General features: G+C 66.4%; 1 protein-coding gene across 7 annotated transcripts in view; it reads right to left on the bottom strand.

Annotated features, from left to right (window-relative positions):
- Positions 1-17,282, bottom strand: part of TNS2 (tensin 2) — a 48,382-nt gene that overhangs the window by 1,848 nt on the left and 29,252 nt on the right. For 6 of the 7 annotated variants that reach the window (XM_067529742.1, XM_067529744.1, XM_067529748.1 and 3 more), the window contains 24 exons: positions 16,930-16,968; positions 15,508-15,557; positions 15,255-15,426; positions 14,661-14,711; positions 14,321-14,443; positions 13,870-13,934; positions 13,363-13,446; positions 13,057-13,169; positions 12,420-12,480; positions 12,240-12,315; positions 11,480-11,609; positions 10,326-10,391; positions 9,867-9,983; positions 6,583-8,046; positions 6,140-6,305; positions 4,747-5,624; positions 4,053-4,181; positions 3,268-3,399; positions 2,793-2,885; positions 1,838-1,915; positions 1,194-1,271; positions 706-874; positions 213-281; positions 14-43 (listed from right to left, as the gene is read on the bottom strand). In XM_067529742.1, the coding sequence (XP_067385843.1) occupies positions 14-43; positions 213-281; positions 706-874; positions 1,194-1,271; positions 1,838-1,915; positions 2,793-2,885; positions 3,268-3,399; positions 4,053-4,181; positions 4,747-5,624; positions 6,140-6,305; positions 6,583-8,046; positions 9,867-9,983; positions 10,326-10,391; positions 11,480-11,609; positions 12,240-12,315; positions 12,420-12,480; positions 13,057-13,169; positions 13,363-13,446; positions 13,870-13,934; positions 14,321-14,443; positions 14,661-14,711; positions 15,255-15,426; positions 15,508-15,557; positions 16,930-16,968 (4,433 nt within the window). Of the gene's footprint in view, positions 1-13; positions 44-212; positions 282-705; positions 875-1,193; positions 1,272-1,837; positions 1,916-2,792; positions 2,886-3,267; positions 3,400-4,052; positions 4,182-4,746; positions 5,625-6,139; positions 6,306-6,582; positions 8,047-9,866; positions 9,984-10,325; positions 10,392-11,479; positions 11,610-12,239; positions 12,316-12,419; positions 12,481-13,056; positions 13,170-13,362; positions 13,447-13,869; positions 13,935-14,320; positions 14,444-14,660; positions 14,712-15,254; positions 15,427-15,507; positions 15,558-16,929; positions 16,969-17,282 lie in introns of those variants that run through there. The other variant, XM_067529749.1, reaches the window with a different exon arrangement.

Below are 17,282 nucleotides of genomic sequence, written 5' to 3'. Positions count from 1 at the left end.
GCCCTGCACTCACTTGGAGGTGGTGCCGTCCGGATTCGTCCACCTGCAATGCAACAAACAGGCACAATGATATTTGCTCTATTTGGTCTGACACTGGTGCTGGGGGGGGGGTCCCGGCTGCTCCAGTCCCGGCCTCGCCCAGCAGGAGGCGCTACGGGGAGCGGGGCAGGGGTGCCCAGCACCCGCTGTCGGGGCGAGGCAGCGTCCGTTACCTCCTGTCCTGCGGGTCGGTGCTGCAGAAGGTGATGCTGTTCACAGGGTAATGGCGCCGGAAGAACAGCCTGTGGGATCAAGCCGGTGCCCGTGGGTCAGTGCCGGGCGATGGGGCGGGCAGCCCGAGGCGGGGCCAGCCCCCCAGCGCCAGGAGGGGAGTTGGGGCTGCAAGAGGTTCGGGGGACCAGCAGCAACGCAGGGATGGGGGGGGTGCGTCTGTGCTGCAGCAGGGGGCGGGGCCTGGATGGGGGGGGCGGGGCCTGGGACGCCCCATGGCAGAGGGTAGAAGGGATGCCCCATAGAGGGCAGGGTTGGGGCGTGGGCAGAGCCTGGAGGGGGGCAGCGTGTGATCAGGGCGGGAGGGGGGCAGCATGTGCCTGCCCATGGGGGCTGCCCCCTAAGAGGCTGGGGGGAGCTGGGGTGGCCCCGGTAGGCGACGGAGGGGGTGGCGCGTGCCCGCGTGGCGGGGGGGGGGGGGGGGGGGTGACTTACTTTCTCTGATTGTCTGTCAGGGTGATGCCCTGGGCCGAGACCTTGAAGTGCACGAGGCAGGCGGGCGGGCGGGGGCTGCAGGTCAGGGTGCTGGCGGCCGCCCGGGCGATGGCTTGCGGGCCCGTCAGCGACTCGGTCTCCACCGAGCTGAGGTAGAGCACGCTGCAGGCTGGGCGAGGGACGAGCCGTCAGCACGCGGGGGGGGGCCCGTCCCCCCCCCCGCAACCCTCTGCCTTAGCCCAGCCGCGGGGGGGGGAGACGCCGCCTCCTCCCCCCCCCCCCTGCAGGTCTGACTGCCACACTTCCCCTCCAGAGACCCCCCCAACCCCAGGGGAGAGGTGATCAGTGCCCCCCCCCCCCGCCGACCGGTCTGTGCTGAGTGGCCAGGCAGTGGGTGGGCCCCAACCACCCATGTGGGCCCCACCGCTCCTGAGCCACCACGGCCAGCCCCACGTGGGTGCTGGGCCCATGGATCCTGCCCCACCTACCCGCTCCCTGCTTCAGCAAATCAGCCGCCGTGCTCATGTTGGTGGGGATGGCCACGTCCGGGGTCTCCTCCACGGGATCTGAGTGAGAAGGGACACAGAGGCAGCATGGTCTAGTGGTTAGAGCAAGCAACCAGGACTCCTGGGTTCCATTCCCAGCTCTGGGCGGGGATTGGGGGGGCTAGTGGTTAAAGCGGGGGACGGGGGGGAGCGCTGGGAGTCAGGAATCCTGGCTTCTGTTCCCAGCTCTGCCAGGGTAATATCCTGGAGACCGGGATTCTGGGTTCAGGGGTCCGTGCAGGCGGAGTTCGAATCAGTGTGTGGGGGGGGGGAATCTGGCCTGCAGACAGCGAAGCAAACCCTTGTGTGAGGGTCTCTGTGCTGCCCTCATGGCGCAGACAGGCCCTGGGCCAGTGGCCTCGCCCCAGGGCAGCCAGGAACCGCCCTGCCCCGGATGCAGGCAGGGTTCAAATCTGTGGGTGGCGCCCCCTGGCAGAGGGGTGCGTGGGGTGGCGCTGCCCCTGCCCTGGGCACCGGGGTGGGCATGTCAGACTGCAGCAGCAGCAGATGGGCCCATCACCACAGCCCCCTGGGGCTGAGAGGTCTTCGGAGGCCGGGCGGGAGGCGCCCTGTCCCCGGGTACGTACCTCTGCTGGGGATCCGGAGCTTGCAGGGCAGAGAGATGGGGGTGATGGAGTGCTGGGACACCAGGGCGGGCAGGCTCCCTGCAGGGGTACACGCACCATCAGCCGCTTCCCGGGCACCTGCCCCCAGCCCAGCCCAGCCCCACACCGCATCTGCACCCCCATGCCCACAATCAGCCCCTCCCCTGGCACCTGCCCCCAGCCCAGCCCCACACCCCGTCTGCACCCCCATGCCCACAATCAGCCCCTCCCCTGGCACCTGCCCCCAGCCCAGCCCCACACCCCATCTGCACCCCCATGCCCACAATCAGCCCCTCCCCTGGCACCTGCCCCCAGCCCAGCCCCACACCCCATCTGCTCCCCCATGCCCACAATCAGCCCCTCCCCTGGCACCTGCCCCCAGCCCAGCCCCACACCCCATCTGCACCCCCATGCCCACAATCAGCCCCTCCCCTGGCACCTGCCCCCAGCCCAGCCCCACACCCCATCTGCACCCCCATGCCCACAATCAGCCCCTCCCCTGGCACCTGCCCCCAGCCCAGCCCCACACCCCATCTGCACCCCCATGCCCACAATCAGCCCCTCCCCTGGCACCTGCCCCCAGCCCAGCCCCACACCCCATCTGCACCCCCATGCCCACAATCAGCCGCTCCCCTAGCACCTGCCCCCAGCCCAGCCCCACACCCCATCTGCACCCCCATGCCCACAATCAGCTGCTTCCCAGGCACCTGCCCCCACCCTGCAGGCAGTGAGGGGTTTGGGGGACGAGGGGGCGGGCAGGGAGTGGCGGCTGGGGTGAGGGACGTGCTGGCGTCTCTGCGGCAGACCCAAGGCAAAGCTCAGTGCCCGGGACGGGCAGGGGTGGCGAGATGCCCGCTGCTGCACTCTGGGACTGGCTGGACGGGGGGCAGGGGGCACTGAGGGACGTGGGTAGGGGTCCCCCGCCTCCATCACTCACCGAAATAGGGCTCGTTCTGGCAGCCCTTGATCTTCACCCCTTTGGGGCCCGTCTCGATCAGGAAGTGACGCACCAGCTGCTCCGTGGGGTCCCCTGGGGCAGGGAGGCAGCCAGGTGAGAGACCCTCGCCACGGACCCACTGCCCTTCCCCCAACCCCCTTGGCACCCGTCAGGCTGGGAGCAGCTGGCAATGGAAGCGGGGGTGGGCGGCAGGCAGTCAGGACGCCTGGGTTCCATTCCTGGCTCCAGGAGGGGAGTGGGGTCTAGGGTGCGGGTAGGCCGGGGCGCCAGGACTCCTGGGTTCTCTTCCCAGCTTTGGCACAGGCTCATCGGGTAGGTTGGGGCAAGTTCCGGCCCCGTTCTTTGCCTCAGTTTCCCCACCCACAGCCTCAGGGTCAGGGTTATTGGTTCCTGCTGCGGGTCTCCGCCAGGGGGTGTCTGCAGCGTGCCCAGTGCTGCCTGGGCGGGGTCTTACCTTTCGACAGGAGGGTGAGGCAGTTGGCTGGAGGCGTCGCCACTTTCAGCGCCAGCCCGTAGGCCCCTTGGAAGGAGTTGCTGTCCCGGATGAGGAAGCAGCCGGGCTCCTTGTCCTTCAGCAGGGCGATGGCTGGTCGGGGAGGGAGAAGAGCCCGTTTGAGCCGCCTGTGCCCGGCGTCACCCTGCCCACGCCTCCCGCGAGGGTGGATCTGTGTAGAGACCCACAGCGCCCCCCAGCCCTGCAGCAGCCAAGCCCGGAGCTGCAGGCCCTGTGCCGGTTTGGGGGGCACGCTGCCTCCTGCCCCACGGAGGTTCAGCTCATGCCCACATGGTGCCTGCTGCATGGCCCTGGAATTTGGCCTCCACGGCCCAGCCAGCCCCTTCATGGAGACTGTCTGGGGTGACCGGACAGCCATGCTCTGGGGATGCCCCTGGTGTCCTGGGATTCTATATGGCAGGGGTGTGTGGCCCACTGGTTAGTGGGCAGGGGCTGAAAGCTAAGACTCCTGGGGTCTAGCCCCAGCTCTGGGAAGATAGTAGGGTCTAGTGGTTAGAGCAGGTGGGCTTTCTCTGGGTCCTAGGCCCAGCCCGGCACGCTGAGTACAGCCTGGAGCAGGAGTGGGGCTGCAGGGGAGACGTTTTCCTATTGTAAAAGCTAGCTGGATAAACGATGGGTGTGCAGGGGCTAGGGAGAGGGATAACGGCTACTGCTAAATACGAACCAACCCGCGTGAACTGACTCCAGTAACACACACACACACACACACACCCCGCACACTGTACCTTGATCCCGGGACAGGCTGGGTTTATACCAAAACTTGGAGGTATCCTGAACAAACTTGACGTCACCGCGGCTCTGTGGCTGTGGGTCTGAAAGGGAATCGCAGGCACCGGGGGAGCCGGCCGGGGACGCTGGTGAAAGAAAATCGGGATCACGTTTCAAAGGGAAACCAACTAAACGGGGGGGGGGGGGCTCTTGCCTCCCTTCATTGCTTTGTATTTTCTTCCCTGGCTGCTTTTTACCAGACAAGGGGAAAACAAAATGAAAAACAAAGGCCTCCCCCCCACAGCTGCTGAGTTAATCTCCGTTGCCTGCTACGGGGGGGGGCATGACGCTCACCATCCTAGAGGTGTCGGGAGCTCCCGGCTACACTAGCCCAGCCTCTCCCTGCAGGGGGCGCTGTGGGGAGCAGGGCAGGATCACTGGTTACTCCAGTCCCCAGCAGGAGGCGCTGTGGGGAGCAGGGTGGGATCACTGGTTACTCCAGTCCCCAGCAGGAGGCGCTGTGGGGAGCAGGGTGGGATCACTGGTTACTCCAGTCCCCAGCAGGAGGCGCTGTGGGAAGCGGGGCAGGAGGGCTGGCTGTGGGGCAGCTCAGACCCTCACTCCCTGGGCTGGCAGATTACAAAAGGACCCGCAGCACCATGCCCCCCCCCCACCACTCTCCCACCCCCCGCAGCAGAGCCAGTCTCTGACCTGAGCCCGGCCTGGTGGTGTCGGGTGCGAAGGTGACGTGGTGGCCCGTCCCGGCGCCCCGTCCCGGGGGCGAGCTCCTCTCCCAGGTGCCGGCCACCGGCAGGTGGCGTTTCTCAGGCAGGGGCGGCTGCTGCGGCGAGTCCCGGGCGCGGCCCGGGCTGGGGGAGCCCGGGGGTGGCGGGCTCTTCTCCCCGCCGGGGTAGAAAGCCGTGGCGATGGGGAAGGCGGGGGTCGGGGAGCACTGCAGGTCGGGGGGGCAAGGCTGGCCGTAGGGGGCTGGGACCTGCACGCTGAGGGGGCAGGGGCTTGGGAGGGGGCTGCCGTTGGGGCAGTGGGGCAGGGTGCCCGGGCCCAGCTCGGCTCTGTCACCGAGGGGGGGCCCGTTGTAGGGCGACGGCTTCCCAAGCGTGGCCGTGGCTCTGCAGCTGGCACAGGCTGGGCTCTGGACGGGCGAGGCCATGGGGCTGCGCGGGGCGGCTGGCCTGTCCATGCCAGGGGGCAGTGGCTGCACTGGGGTCCCGTTGCTGGGGGGCGAACCGGGGGGCACAGCTGGGGAGCTGGGGCCATTCAGGTGGCCAGAAGCGTCTCCCGGGTTGACTCTGGCTGGGCCGGTGCCGTGGGCCAGGCTGGCCGGGCAGCGGGCTCGGGGGTACGGCTGCCTCAGGGCCGGCCCGTTGGACAGGACTCCGGAGGCGGCTCTGTGGGCACAGGCCTGCGTGGGGGAAGGGGATTTCGGGGGGCTGGGCGCGGCCCCTGACAGGGCCGGGCTCATCTCTGGGCTCCTCTGCCCGCCGGGCGGGGCCGCGGCCTCGGGGCTGGAGCACGCCGAGTTCTCCTGCCGGCTGGCGGCCGGGATGCCGCGTGCGGGCGTCGCTGGGCTGCAGAATCACACAAGGGGGGGGGCACACTCAGTCTGGCCCCGGGCACAAGCCGGGACGCGGGGGGCAGGGCACGGTACGATGCCCGACGCGTGGGGGCCGAGAGCCCGCAGGGGGCAGGGGAGAAGCTTGTGCCAGGCTTGGTTTCGCACCCCCTGCCCATCCCGGCTACAAACCACTGACGGTCCCGTGCTCCGTGAACTCGCCTAGTTCTTTATCGAACCCCGCTACCGTCCCGGCCTTCACCATGTCCCCCGGCCAGGGGCTGGGAGCTTCGCCCCTGGGGCAGCAGTGCCCTGGCATTGTGGCACGAGGGGCATGAAACTACCCCCCAAGTGGTGGTGGGGGGCCGGCAGGGAAGCTGGTCTTTGAGTGTGTGTGTGGGGGGACGCGGCTTCTACCCCTAGAAGCCCCGCGGTGCCCACCCTGGCATCTCTGGGTCCTGGCCAGGCAGGACGGAGCCAGCTCTGGCCTGGGATGACTCCCAACCTCCCTGCGCATGGTGCGGTACGTACCTGTCTTTGCTCTGCACTGGGCTGCTGGTGTGCAGGGGGGTTGGCGGGCCCAACAGCTCGGGGGACGGGGAGCAGGCGGCGGAAGTCTGCCGGGGCGGCTGGCACAGGGAGCTGCCGGCGCCGGGGGCGTCTTGCCAGGGTGCCTCTTCCCTGGGCACCTGCATCTCTGGGGCGGGGAGAGCAGCGAGAGTGAAAGGCAGGCCATGCCCCCCACCTGCCCCGTTGGGCACACATCACCCCCTCCCCCAGGGCTATTAGCCACCCTCCCCCCTTAGCCACCGTCAACCCCTCTCCCCAGGGCTACTAGCCACCCATCCCCCCTTAGCCACCATCAACCCCTCTCCCCAGGGCTGGCACTCAGATTTCTCCTGCCCCCCTTAGCCACTCACCAGCCCCCTCCCCCAGGGCTGGTAGCCGGCCCCCTTGTCTTATTAGCCACTCACCAGCGGGTGTCCTGTCCTGGTGCCCCGGGACCGCGTAGCCCTGGCCCGTCTCTGGGGACTGGGGCTCGTAGCTTTGCTTCCTGGAGGCGGGGTAGACCGGGCTGACGGGGGACGCCGAGCCGGACGGGGGCAAGTGGTAGCCCGGCACATACGGCCTCATGTCCGGCGGGGAGGCGCAGGGCCTGGCCGGGGCCCGGCTGTAGAAGGGTGGCTGGGGGCACTGGGTGGGGAGGCCGCAGGCGTAGGGACCATGGGGCGGCAGAGGGGGGTAGGCCGGGCCGTAGCGGTAGTGGAAGGGCTCCAGGCTTTGCTCCATCCCTTTGTGGCCCTTCTGATGGGCGCCGGGCACGGGGTGCGCCAGGTAGCCGTGCCCGAAGTGCGCTGGCACCTTGGCGTGGGCGGGCTCGAAGTCGAACACCTCGTGATGCCCCCGGGCACGCGGGCCGTAGGCGGCCGGCATCAGCAAAGGCACGGGCTGGCCGGGATGCCCTGCCCGGGGCAGGGCGGCCTGGGCGCTGTCGTGGGCCCAGTCCTCGGGCTCCCGGCTCCCCAGGCGCAGGCCGTAGAAGGCGGCGGTGGGGGGCAGCCCGGCCTCCTGGCGAGCCGCCTTCTCCTGGCACTCCTGGCACGGGCACAGCTCCAAGCCGCACACGGGCTGCTCCTCCAGGATCACCACCTCCCGGTAGCCGGGCGACTTGTAGCCCAGTTCCTCCCGCTTGCCGGGGCTGTGGGGCAGCTCGTGGCCGTAGGCACGGGCGAGGGGCTGCAGGCTCTCGGAGAGGGAGCGATACGCCTGCCGTTTCTCCCCCGGCCCGGCCTCCTGGGGCAGGTACGGGTAGCCCTCCCCGGCCTGGGCCAGCTCGTAACTCTCGGTGGCTTGCGGGTGGAGCCTGTTGGTGCCATAGACCAGCCGCCGGCGCTCCAAGGTGCCCTCTGGCCTGTAGTAGGCGCCGTTGGGCAGCCACTCGGGGCTGTGGCCGCCCGGGCAGCTCTGCGAGCGGTAGCCCAGGCGGCAGGAGCAGTAGCGGGAGAGGCCGGCCCGCCGGCCGGGGTAGGCCAGCGGCCCAAAGGGGCTCATTTCCACCAGCTCGTCCTCCAAGATGGCCGTCTCCCTGGCCTTGGCCCCGCCGCCGTGCGGGCATCCCCCCAGCTCCCAGGGCGGGGACGCCCCCCTCTGCTGCTTGGGGGTCTCCGGCCTGGCCTTGACCCCGAAACCCCCCAGCAGCCGGTCCAGCTCCTCCCTCTCGGCCGGGGTGGGCAGCGGCTTGGCGGGAGGCGAGGGCTCCTCCAGCTTCTCGGCCAACATGGAGGCATGGCCCGAGTCGCAGCTGACGGAGAGGAAGCGGCTGCCCGGCTGGCTGGGCTCGGGGCTCCCGCCGCTGCTGGAGAAGCTGCTCAGGTGCCGCTTCTTCTTGATCTTGGCGTAGAGGCTGCCGTCGAGGGGGCCGCGGGTGTGGGGCACGTCTGCTGGGGAGGGGAGAGCAGGGCCCAGTCAGGGGGCAGCCCCGGCGCTGGGGGCGGCCTGGGGTGAGCCCCGGGCATTGAACACGCAGGGACGTGCCCTCTAGCTGGGACAGCAGGGGTGTGTGCGCACACACACACACACACACACTGAGCAGGGCTCATCTCCTCCACCAGGAGGCAGCAGGGACACACACACACACCCACAGAGCAGGGATCATCTCCTCCACCAGGGGGCAGCAGGGACACACACACACACACACATACACACACACACACACACACACAGCAGGACTTATCTCTACCAGGGCAGCAGGGACAGACACACACACACACACACACCACACACACACACACACACACACACCCCAACTTCCATTCATACCTTTGAAAATCTCCTGGACAGCCACAAACAAACCCACAACCTCATGAACACAGAGACGCCGCCCCCCATCCCTACAGCACATTACACAGGCACAGCACACTGACACACCTACAGACACGGACACGCGTGTACTCACAGACACTCACTGAAGCTAGTTCCACTAGGGGGCGCTACACCCCGGAACAACCCGCCCGGCCAATGACCACATATCCCCTAAAGATCATTTCCCCACAAATCTCCCGGTGGCTTGAGCCATCCCAGACCCCCAGGCCCATCCCTTTGTCAGTTCGCCCCCCATCGTTTGGAATCTCTCTCTACAAAACTACGCAAACCTTGGCTCTTGCTTCCGGGCTGGGTTTTGCTGCAGCCTGGCCGTGGTTTGCCAACAGCAGCTGGGGCTGGCTCTCAGCCCCTTGCCTGACCCACCCCGTCCATCACGGCTTAATTCTCTTGTTTGGGCTTTTATTTATTTGAGTTCTTACTGTGTTTATTTAAGTAGGACGCTTAGGGGAAGGATGGAGCTAGGCTGGGCCAGCGGCAGCTGCTGGGTGTCAGAGTTCAGGATGGAGGCACCTTTCTCAGCCCCTGGGAACTCAAGGCCGGGACACAGGAGCTCGGGGATCTGTTCTGGCCTCTGCCACGTGCTCTCTGCGTGATGTTGGGTGAGCCCCATCCTCTTACTCTGTACATCAGTTCCCCATGAGTCAAACTGGGCTAATAACCTTCCGCTTGTCTCCCCACGCTAGGTGCTGTACGTACACAGCAAGCCAGCAGCTGGTCCCAAAGCGATCGCCATTAGAAAATTTGCTGACAAAATGGGGCGGCGGGGGAGGATTCGGTAGAGAAATGCTGATTGATCAAAACTGAAATGGTTTGGGAAGACGGGGGTGGCAAATCTCCCGGCTCAAGCCGTGTCTGGAAAAAAAGGTTTGACGGATGTTTTCGAAACAAAACGTTCCGGTTTCCCGGTTCGCAATGACTTGCTGTTCCAGCTCATTAGGTTGAAAACAGGTGGGAAAAAAATATAAAGGTCAAAACTGAAACAAAACGAGTGACCGGAACGAAACGGCCCCCCTGACCCAAACTGACCATTTTTCGCCGGGTTTCGGTTTACAAAGTTTTGGGAGATTTTTGACTTTTCATCCTGCTTCAGGTCAGGGACGTTTTTGAACGTGGAAAATATTTGTGGGAGAGGAAAACCGTGCCCCTCCACACAGCCTGACCAGACAAAGGGCGGGGTTGGGGGAGGAACTGAGGCACGGCGAGGGGCAGCGGCCGAGCTGAGAAGAGAACTCGGGTGTCCTGACTCCCAGCCCAGCGCCATCGCCAGGCTCCACAGCACTGGTCGGTAGCCCCTGTCGCGTGTGGGGCATTTGAGGAGGCATGAGCGGGTGGCTGGGGGTGGCGGTGGCCAGGCCCTGCCGGTACCTGTCCGTACCTTCCAGGCTGTCCTCGTGGTGCAGGTTGAAGTTCTCGTAAGAGTCCCAGCGCACCGCGGGATCGGCGATGTTATAATCCACTGTGACGGACGGGCTGTTCTGCAGGGTCTCCAGGCCTGAGGGGAGAAAACCGGTGAGGGGCAGCCCTCCGGCTGGGAGACAGGCCCCGGGGGCACTGCTTGCTCGGGGAGGGACTGGGCTGAGGCCGGCCTGGAGGAAGGGGGGGGCATCTCCTGGCTCAGGGGGGCTCTTCACAGCCTGGCCTAGGGGGGAACAACTGGGTATTGGGGGGTCCCTCCGGTTGGGGGGTGTCTCCTGGCTCAGGGGGCTGCGACCTGCCTGGTCCAGGGGGCAGGGGATTCCTGGAAGAGCGTGGCTCAGCGCAGCAAGGTGCGTGGGGCTTAGGAGGTGCTACCGCTGGGGGGACTCTCCCCCCTCCCCGCCTGCCAGCCCCTCACCTTTCATCTTCTCGGGGCCGGAAGAGAAGACAAACTCCACGCTGGCCTCGAAGGGGAAGCGCTCGTCTGGGGAGAGGAACGGAGAGGGGAGCGCGCTGTGAATGAAGGAGCTACTGGGGGGGGGGGGGGCAGCGGGGGCCCCAGGCATGAGAGGATGAAGGGGTCGCAGGTACGTGGGGGGCGGGGCGAGCAGAGGGGTCCCAGCTACGTGGGGGGCAGAGGCTGGGGTCGCCAGTTAGTTCATTTTATCATTCATTTCTTGCACGATGATCAACAGGCGTCACGCCACACACACTCAGCTAGACAGAGGCGAGCTGTAGCATCCTGCAGCGTACGACCGACCAGAGTCAGAAGGGATCCGCACGCGTTCGCTCTCTACGTAAGGCGGGCTGAAACGCAAGGCTACCCCGGAGGCCCGTGAGACGTCAGCCTAGCCACACTCGGCTCAAGAAACGCTTCACAAACGTGCCCGAAGAATAACCCGATGCTACCAGATCATGGGAAAAGATGTGCCGGGGGTGGTGATGCGAAAAATGAGCCGGGAGAGTCATTCTGACAAGGCACCCGGGAGCCACGTTGTTCCCCGGCCCGCAGGGTGCAGGTTGTGTGTGAAGGAAGGAAGTAAAACGACCCAATGGGAAACAGGGGACCTGATATTCTTGGGGGACACCAGACGAGGAAGGAAAATTAGAGTGGACACCTTCACGCACACACGCGGGGCGTGCTCAGAATCCCATCGGAAAAGGGGGAGCCCAGATTGGGAAAATTCACGGGGAAACTCCCGTGGCCAGGCATCCCTCGCCCGGGAGAATACGGTTCAGGCTGCGAGCGTAACGAGATTTGTAACTGGAAACTGTAAGTACCAGAGACAAATCCACCGTGGTGTAATGCAGCATTACGCAATCCACTGCAATGAAAATAAAAGGCTACCCCGGGGTTCCAGGTCCAAGGGGGGCAGGGGGAGCAGGGGGTCCCCGGTACGAGGGGGCAGGACGGGTCGTTGCCACGAGATGCGTAAAGGGATGTTGAGCTGCCTGCAGGGGCCCTGGGAGAACCCCAGGGCCAGGGGCTGTCCTCCCCGCTCCCGGCCCCCAAAGGTCGCTGCCCCATTTGGAGGTTGCCCACGGCCCCCCGCCCCCCCCGGCCCTGCTCACCGTGCCAGGCGTCGTCCAGCTCATCCTTCCCGAACCAGAGCTGCGTGCCGTGGATGGTGCAGGTGTGGAACTGGACACGGAAAACCACGTCCCGGTCGGGGCCGCAGCTCTGCTTGTGGTAGCACTTCACCTGGGGCGGGGAGGAGGGGGGGTCAGCATTGCCGTGGGGACCCCCAACCCCCCCAGGCACATGCAAAACCATGGACACACAGACAGCTGTGCATGCACGCACACATGGATTCCCCCATGTGCACACACAGGCACGCTCGCACGCATCCGCTGTGCACACCAACACCCCTCTTGCACATCTCCATGTGCACACACAGGCATGCTCGCACGCATCCGCTGTGCACACCGAAGTCCCCTCTTGCACACACAGGCACACTTATAACACCCGTTATGCACACCCATGTCCCTCCTGCACACGTGCACACACTCACAGCATGCTCATACACACCTGTTGTGCACACTGATGCCCCCTTTTGCACACACACACAGGCACACTTATGCCCCTCTTGCACATCCCATTTGTGCACACTTGACTCTCCCCACATGTACACCCATTTGCCCCTCTCATCCTGTGTGTGCCGCGGAGCTGTACGGCAGGCACCTGAATCTCAGCCCCCCACGCCCGCCTGCTTCTCCCGCCCTGCTGCTACCTGCGCCCTTTCCGTGCCGGGCTCAGAGCCAGGGTCGGGGGGTGGATTTGTCACTTGGAAGAGCCCCCGAGCAGCCCCTTCTTGGAGCTGGCTGTACTCACCATCACGTCCCCTTTCAGCAGCAGGGCCGGCTCCAGGGTGACACACAGCTTCTGGGGGCCAGGGGTGGGGACGTTGCTGGAAGGGAGGGCAGAGAAACACAGGGGTTGGGGTCAGAGCCGCTGCGGGACGGGCCCAGCGGCGCCAAGTGACGGGGAGGGCTGCAGGCGCCTCATACTCACTAGATCCCCGAGGTGTAGACGAGCTGCATGGACTGGTAGATCTTCAGGAAGGGCTGGTACCCTAGGGCAGGACGGAGGGGGTAAGGGGGGGCAGAGGGTGGGGGGCAGGCTGCTTCAGCCAAGGGCTGAGCCAGTCTGGCAGGAAACCCTCATGAAAGGAGGACTGGCACCCGACTGGCTCAGGACACCGGGGCGTGAGCTCCCTGGCGAGGGTGCAATGCCACAGCCGTGGGTGCAGGCCGGTGGGTGCGTGTGTCTGAATGCCCCGGGAGCACTGGCTGTTCGCATGCGTGTGCGCCGGGGCTCCTGGGGGCGTGCGACGCAGCGCGTGCCCATTGCACGCACCACACGTTCACATGAGTGTGCGCGTGCCCATTTGGCACGTGCCAGCGGGCGCGTGTGCGTGCAAGAGGGCACCTTTTGCACACCCCAGCAAAGCCCACCGGCGCCCATCTGGCCGTGCCCCTGGGCTGGTGAGTGCGCGAGGGGACACACCGTGCCCAGGTCTGCAGTCACACCTGTGCAGACGCCGGCGCGTGCTCATTTTGCACAGGCCGCCGGGTTCCCGCCCGGGTGCTCATCCCCCCGGCACCCGGGGCTGGCGGCTGCGTGTGCCGCGCGCACCTGTGGAACTCACCGCCGCTGGCCTCGAAGCTGGGGATGGCGGGAAGCAGCACGTAGTGCAGGAACAGGGTGTTGCTGTTCATCTTGATGGTGCCCGAGAGCAGCCCACTGAAGTAACTGATGTACCTGGGGGGGCGCAAGGGGGGGACAGCTCAGCCCCACCATCCTGCCCTCCCCTACTGGAGCTGGGGGGGAGGGACCAACCAGTGGGGAGCCCCCCCCCCCAGTCTCGCCCTCCCTTAACGGTCATCACATCCCCCTCCTCCGCCCCTTGCCCCCTCCTACTCCCATTACCCCCCCCCCCCCGCCCCCCGCTCACCTTCTCTGTGACGGCTGCAGGGACGCGGCCACTTTGTCCTCGCAGAACTTCCGCATGGTCAGGGTGCCGAGCGCCTGGTCCGCACTGGGGGGGGGGGGCGGGAGAGGACAGGGGTCAGCGCGGGGGCCCCCAGCTGCCAGAGCAACCCCTGGGCTCAGGGCCTGACTCTGCGCGGGGGGTGGGGCGGGAAGAGAGGGGCGCGGGGAGCAGGGGAGGGGGAAGCGGGAAGAAAGGTGGGGGGAACAGCTCGGGGGGAAGGAAAAGTCCTGGGAGTGTGGGGGGAACAGCTGGGGCAGGGGAGAGGCTGAGTGGAGGGGATGGGAGTGGGGAGGGGAATAGCCCTGGGGGCGGGGGGGGGAATAACCGGGGGAGGGAAGTAACTGCCCTGGGGCTGTGGGACCGGACAGAGAAGCAGCAGCCCGGGGGGGGGGTTGGAAATGGGGAAAGGGGACGAGCGCACCCAGGGGGGCGGTTATCTGGCGGGGGGGAGCCCAGAGCCCCCCATACCTGGCGGAGATCTTGCTGTAGTGCATATAGGCAGCCACCATGACCCCCGTCTTGCCTTTGTTGCCCTGCAGCAGAGCGAGAGCGTCAGGGCCGCCGCGCCCCAGAATCCCCCCCCCCCAGCACCCCGGCTGCAGCCGGCGGCCCAGCTCCGCTGTCAGGGCCCCTCGGGGTGCTAAACGGAGCTCCCCGCTGCAGCCCAGCCCCCAACCCAGCATGACCCCGCCCCAGGGCTGGGTTAATATTCAGGGTCTCCTGTGGAAACCCCTTAGTCGCGGGGGTGTTGAGGGGCAGCCCCCCCCTTTGCCAAAGCCGCTCCCTATATGTGCGGCTGCCGGAATTGTTCCACCCTTGGCGTTGCTCCGCCCCTCACCGCCCCCCCCCCCCACCGGTCCTCGCTGTGTGCCTCCCCCAGCCCCCTCCCTGCCCCCCAACCCCCTCCCTGCCCCCCCACCTTGCAGTGCAGCACCACCACGTGCTGGGGGTCAGAGTTCAGCCAGGTCTCCATGGCTTTGCAGATGGAGCAGATCTTGTCCAGGGGGGGCGCGTGCCAGTCCGGCCAGCCGAAATCCTGAACCTGAGATAAATGGGGAGGGGGCACGAGCCGTTAGATTCCTCCCCCCTGCCCACCCCGACACAGCCAGCTGGGAAGGGCCAGGGGCAGCTCCGAGCTGGAGCGAGTGGTCCCGCTGCCCCCTCCCGGGAGATCCCTTCCGCCCAGGAGATGGGGTGCCCCTCCCTGGGAGGACTTGGGGATTCCCCAGGTGACGGGGGGGCGCCCCCTCCTCTCTCACCTTGGGGTTCAGCCTGCTGATGTCATGGCGCTTCTCGGACAGGTTGAAAAGCTGCAAGGCAGAGAGCGAGCGCGTTGGATGCTGGACAGCGACTGTGACAGAGAGGCCCCGGCCGGCCCTCCCCTGCCCCACGCCCCCAGTCCCCCCCCAGCCCCTGACTGCAGCCTTGGCGTGAGACCCACGCACAGGGCTGAGCCTCCAGCCGGCAGCCCCTGAAGCACAAATGGCCAAGTCCCAGCCTGGCTGCCGTGCCCCGACTGGCCGCCCGGCTGGGACGGCCCCGGCTGGAGCGCAAACCCCACGGGAAACACCGAGGAAAGCTCGGGGCCACGCCGGGGGGCAGGGCGCTTGACATTGTTCTCCCTCTGAGTCCACACCTGGGGAAACTGAGGCACAGGGAGGCGCTTGAGACTCACTCAAGGTCACAGGACAAGTCAGTGGCAGAACCCTGGCTCCCGGTCCCCCCAAGCGCTAACAACTAGAGCCCACTTCCCCTCCCAGAGCTGGGGATAGAACCCAGGAGTCCTGGCTCCCAGCTCCCCCTCCCGCTCTACCCACTAGCCCCAGCTGCTTTTCCCCAGCCCCGGCTTTTACCGTGTACTTATCCTCGTGCTTGGACTTGAGCATCTGGGCCACCTCCCGCAGGTTGCCGCGGTAACGCTGCTCCTCCAGGGCAGGCGGGAAGAAGACGGAGATGATGCGCTCGGTGATGTACGTCAGGTCGAAGTCGTACTTGCGCTCCATCACATGGTCCAGGCTGAAGCTCCTGGGGAGAGGGGAACGTGTCAGGGGCTGCGCCGGATCCTGTGAGCCCTTCCCTCCTCGGCCCGGCCAGCCCCGCTCTCACCTGGGCAGCGTGCTCCGTTGCTTGGTGGCGTGCAGAGATTTGGTGGAGCCCTGCAGGACGAGAGCCGGTCAGCGTGGGGGGCCACGCGGGCCCTGGTCCACCCCTTGGAACTGATCCCCAGCCCCAGGCCTAGGGATGGGCAGCTGGGTGGGAACAGCCCCGGGGATGGGGGGAGCTGGGAGGGGATGGGACGGGTGCACCTGCTCCTGGCTCCTGGGGGGTGTCAGAGGCCAGGATCCAAGCTGCCCTCGCTCCGTTTCCCCAGGGCAGGGCCGGGGCCGGCCACCATCGCCCCATCCATCCCCCCTCCCTGTACCCCATGGCCCAGTTCCCCTCCCCCTGAGCTGGTGCACTAATAACCATCAGGTTCCCCCCCCCCCCCCGCGCTGCCATGTACACACGAGGCCCCGTGTCCGGGACGTCTCTAGGGGAGGGTTTATGAGGCTGGCCCCTTGTCACTCCCCTGCCCACACAGGCCAGATGCAGAGTCCATGGGGCAATGCAGAATGCACCCCTACCTCTGCCCTGCAGGGGGCTCCCCGGGGCTGAATATCCCAGCGCTATGGGTCCGCAACCCCCACGGCCGCGTCCCAGATCTGCCTTCCCCCCAAGGAAAGGGGCCGGGTTCAGGGGAAGGCCCTGGACTGACCGTCCTGGGGAGCAAAGGCCAAGCAGGGACAGCACAGGTGGGGCAAGTGTCCCTGCCCCTCCCCCACACACCCCGCCCACCCCCACCCTCCCCTTTGGGGTGAGGCCAGTCCCCCTGGCCTCTTGGGCCATTGGCCTCTCAGGTGCGGGGGCTGGCAGCCATGATGCCAGCCTGCAATGGGAGGGGGGGGAGGGTGCGTCCATGGGGGGACTGAGCTGAGACCTGCCATGCTCGTCTCACGTCAGCCTCCAAAAAGCCATGACGCTGGGAGTTTATGCCAGGGACTGGCCGGGGCTGGGTCAGACGTGGGGGTGGGGAAGCTCATTTGTCCTGTACCCCCATGTGGCTGAAGTAGGCGAGGCGGGAGGGGGGCGTGTGTGTAGTCAATTCTGTTGGAGGCTTGTTTATTTGGTCCGAGAGTCACCTCTCTTCTGTTCCCTACAGCAAAGGGCGGGGGCAGCCATCCAGCACGGGAGGGGTCACAGGCTGGCACGGATCCCAGGAGCTGGGCAATTACAGACCCCCCCATCCCCATGGAAGCACCCCTGAATTTTGGACAAGGGGGAGACATTTCTGTAGCTCACCCTCTAAAAAAAATCCCAGCATCCAACTATCCTTCAAGCTGTGGGGGCAGCTGGGCTCACTTCCCCTGGGGCAGGGGGAAGGTGGCTCACGCCAGGAACGGGGCATGGCTTTGGGGTGGGGGTCCCTGGACTCCTTTCCCTTCCCCGGCTGGAGGCACGGAGGGAAGAAAAGGGGAGTGGGGGACTCACCAAGTGCTCGATGCGCCGGGCCGGTGCCGTGTTCCGCCTCTGGGGTACGGGGGGAAAAGAAAGAGAGAGGAGGGGGTTGAACAGAGGAGAAGGCGATCGATAGCGATGCAAACAACACATCAACCTCCCCCCCTTTTCCTGAGACGCCAGGCCTGGGCACTGGGCCAGCCGGCCCCGAGGTCAGCAGCTGGAGTTTGTAAACCTCCCCCGGTCCCACAACCACCGACTGCGTGATGTGGCCCGAAGCCGGGGGTGCAGGGAGCAGGACAGCTGAGACCTCAGGAACAGAGGACGCAGCAGGAGGCGCTGCTGTCAGTTCAGTGGCGGTCAAAGGAGTCATGTTGACAGCTCTG

This window comes from Emydura macquarii, unplaced genomic scaffold (genome assembly GCF_026122565.2).
Source record: "Emydura macquarii macquarii isolate MOO-44397 ecotype Brisbane River unplaced genomic scaffold, CSIRO-AGI_Emac_v2 contig_2994, whole genome shotgun sequence".
NCBI lineage: Eukaryota > Metazoa > Chordata > Testudines > Chelidae > Emydura > Emydura macquarii.
Note: the sequence above shows the minus strand (reverse complement) of the source record. Positions and strands in the feature narration are given on the sequence as shown.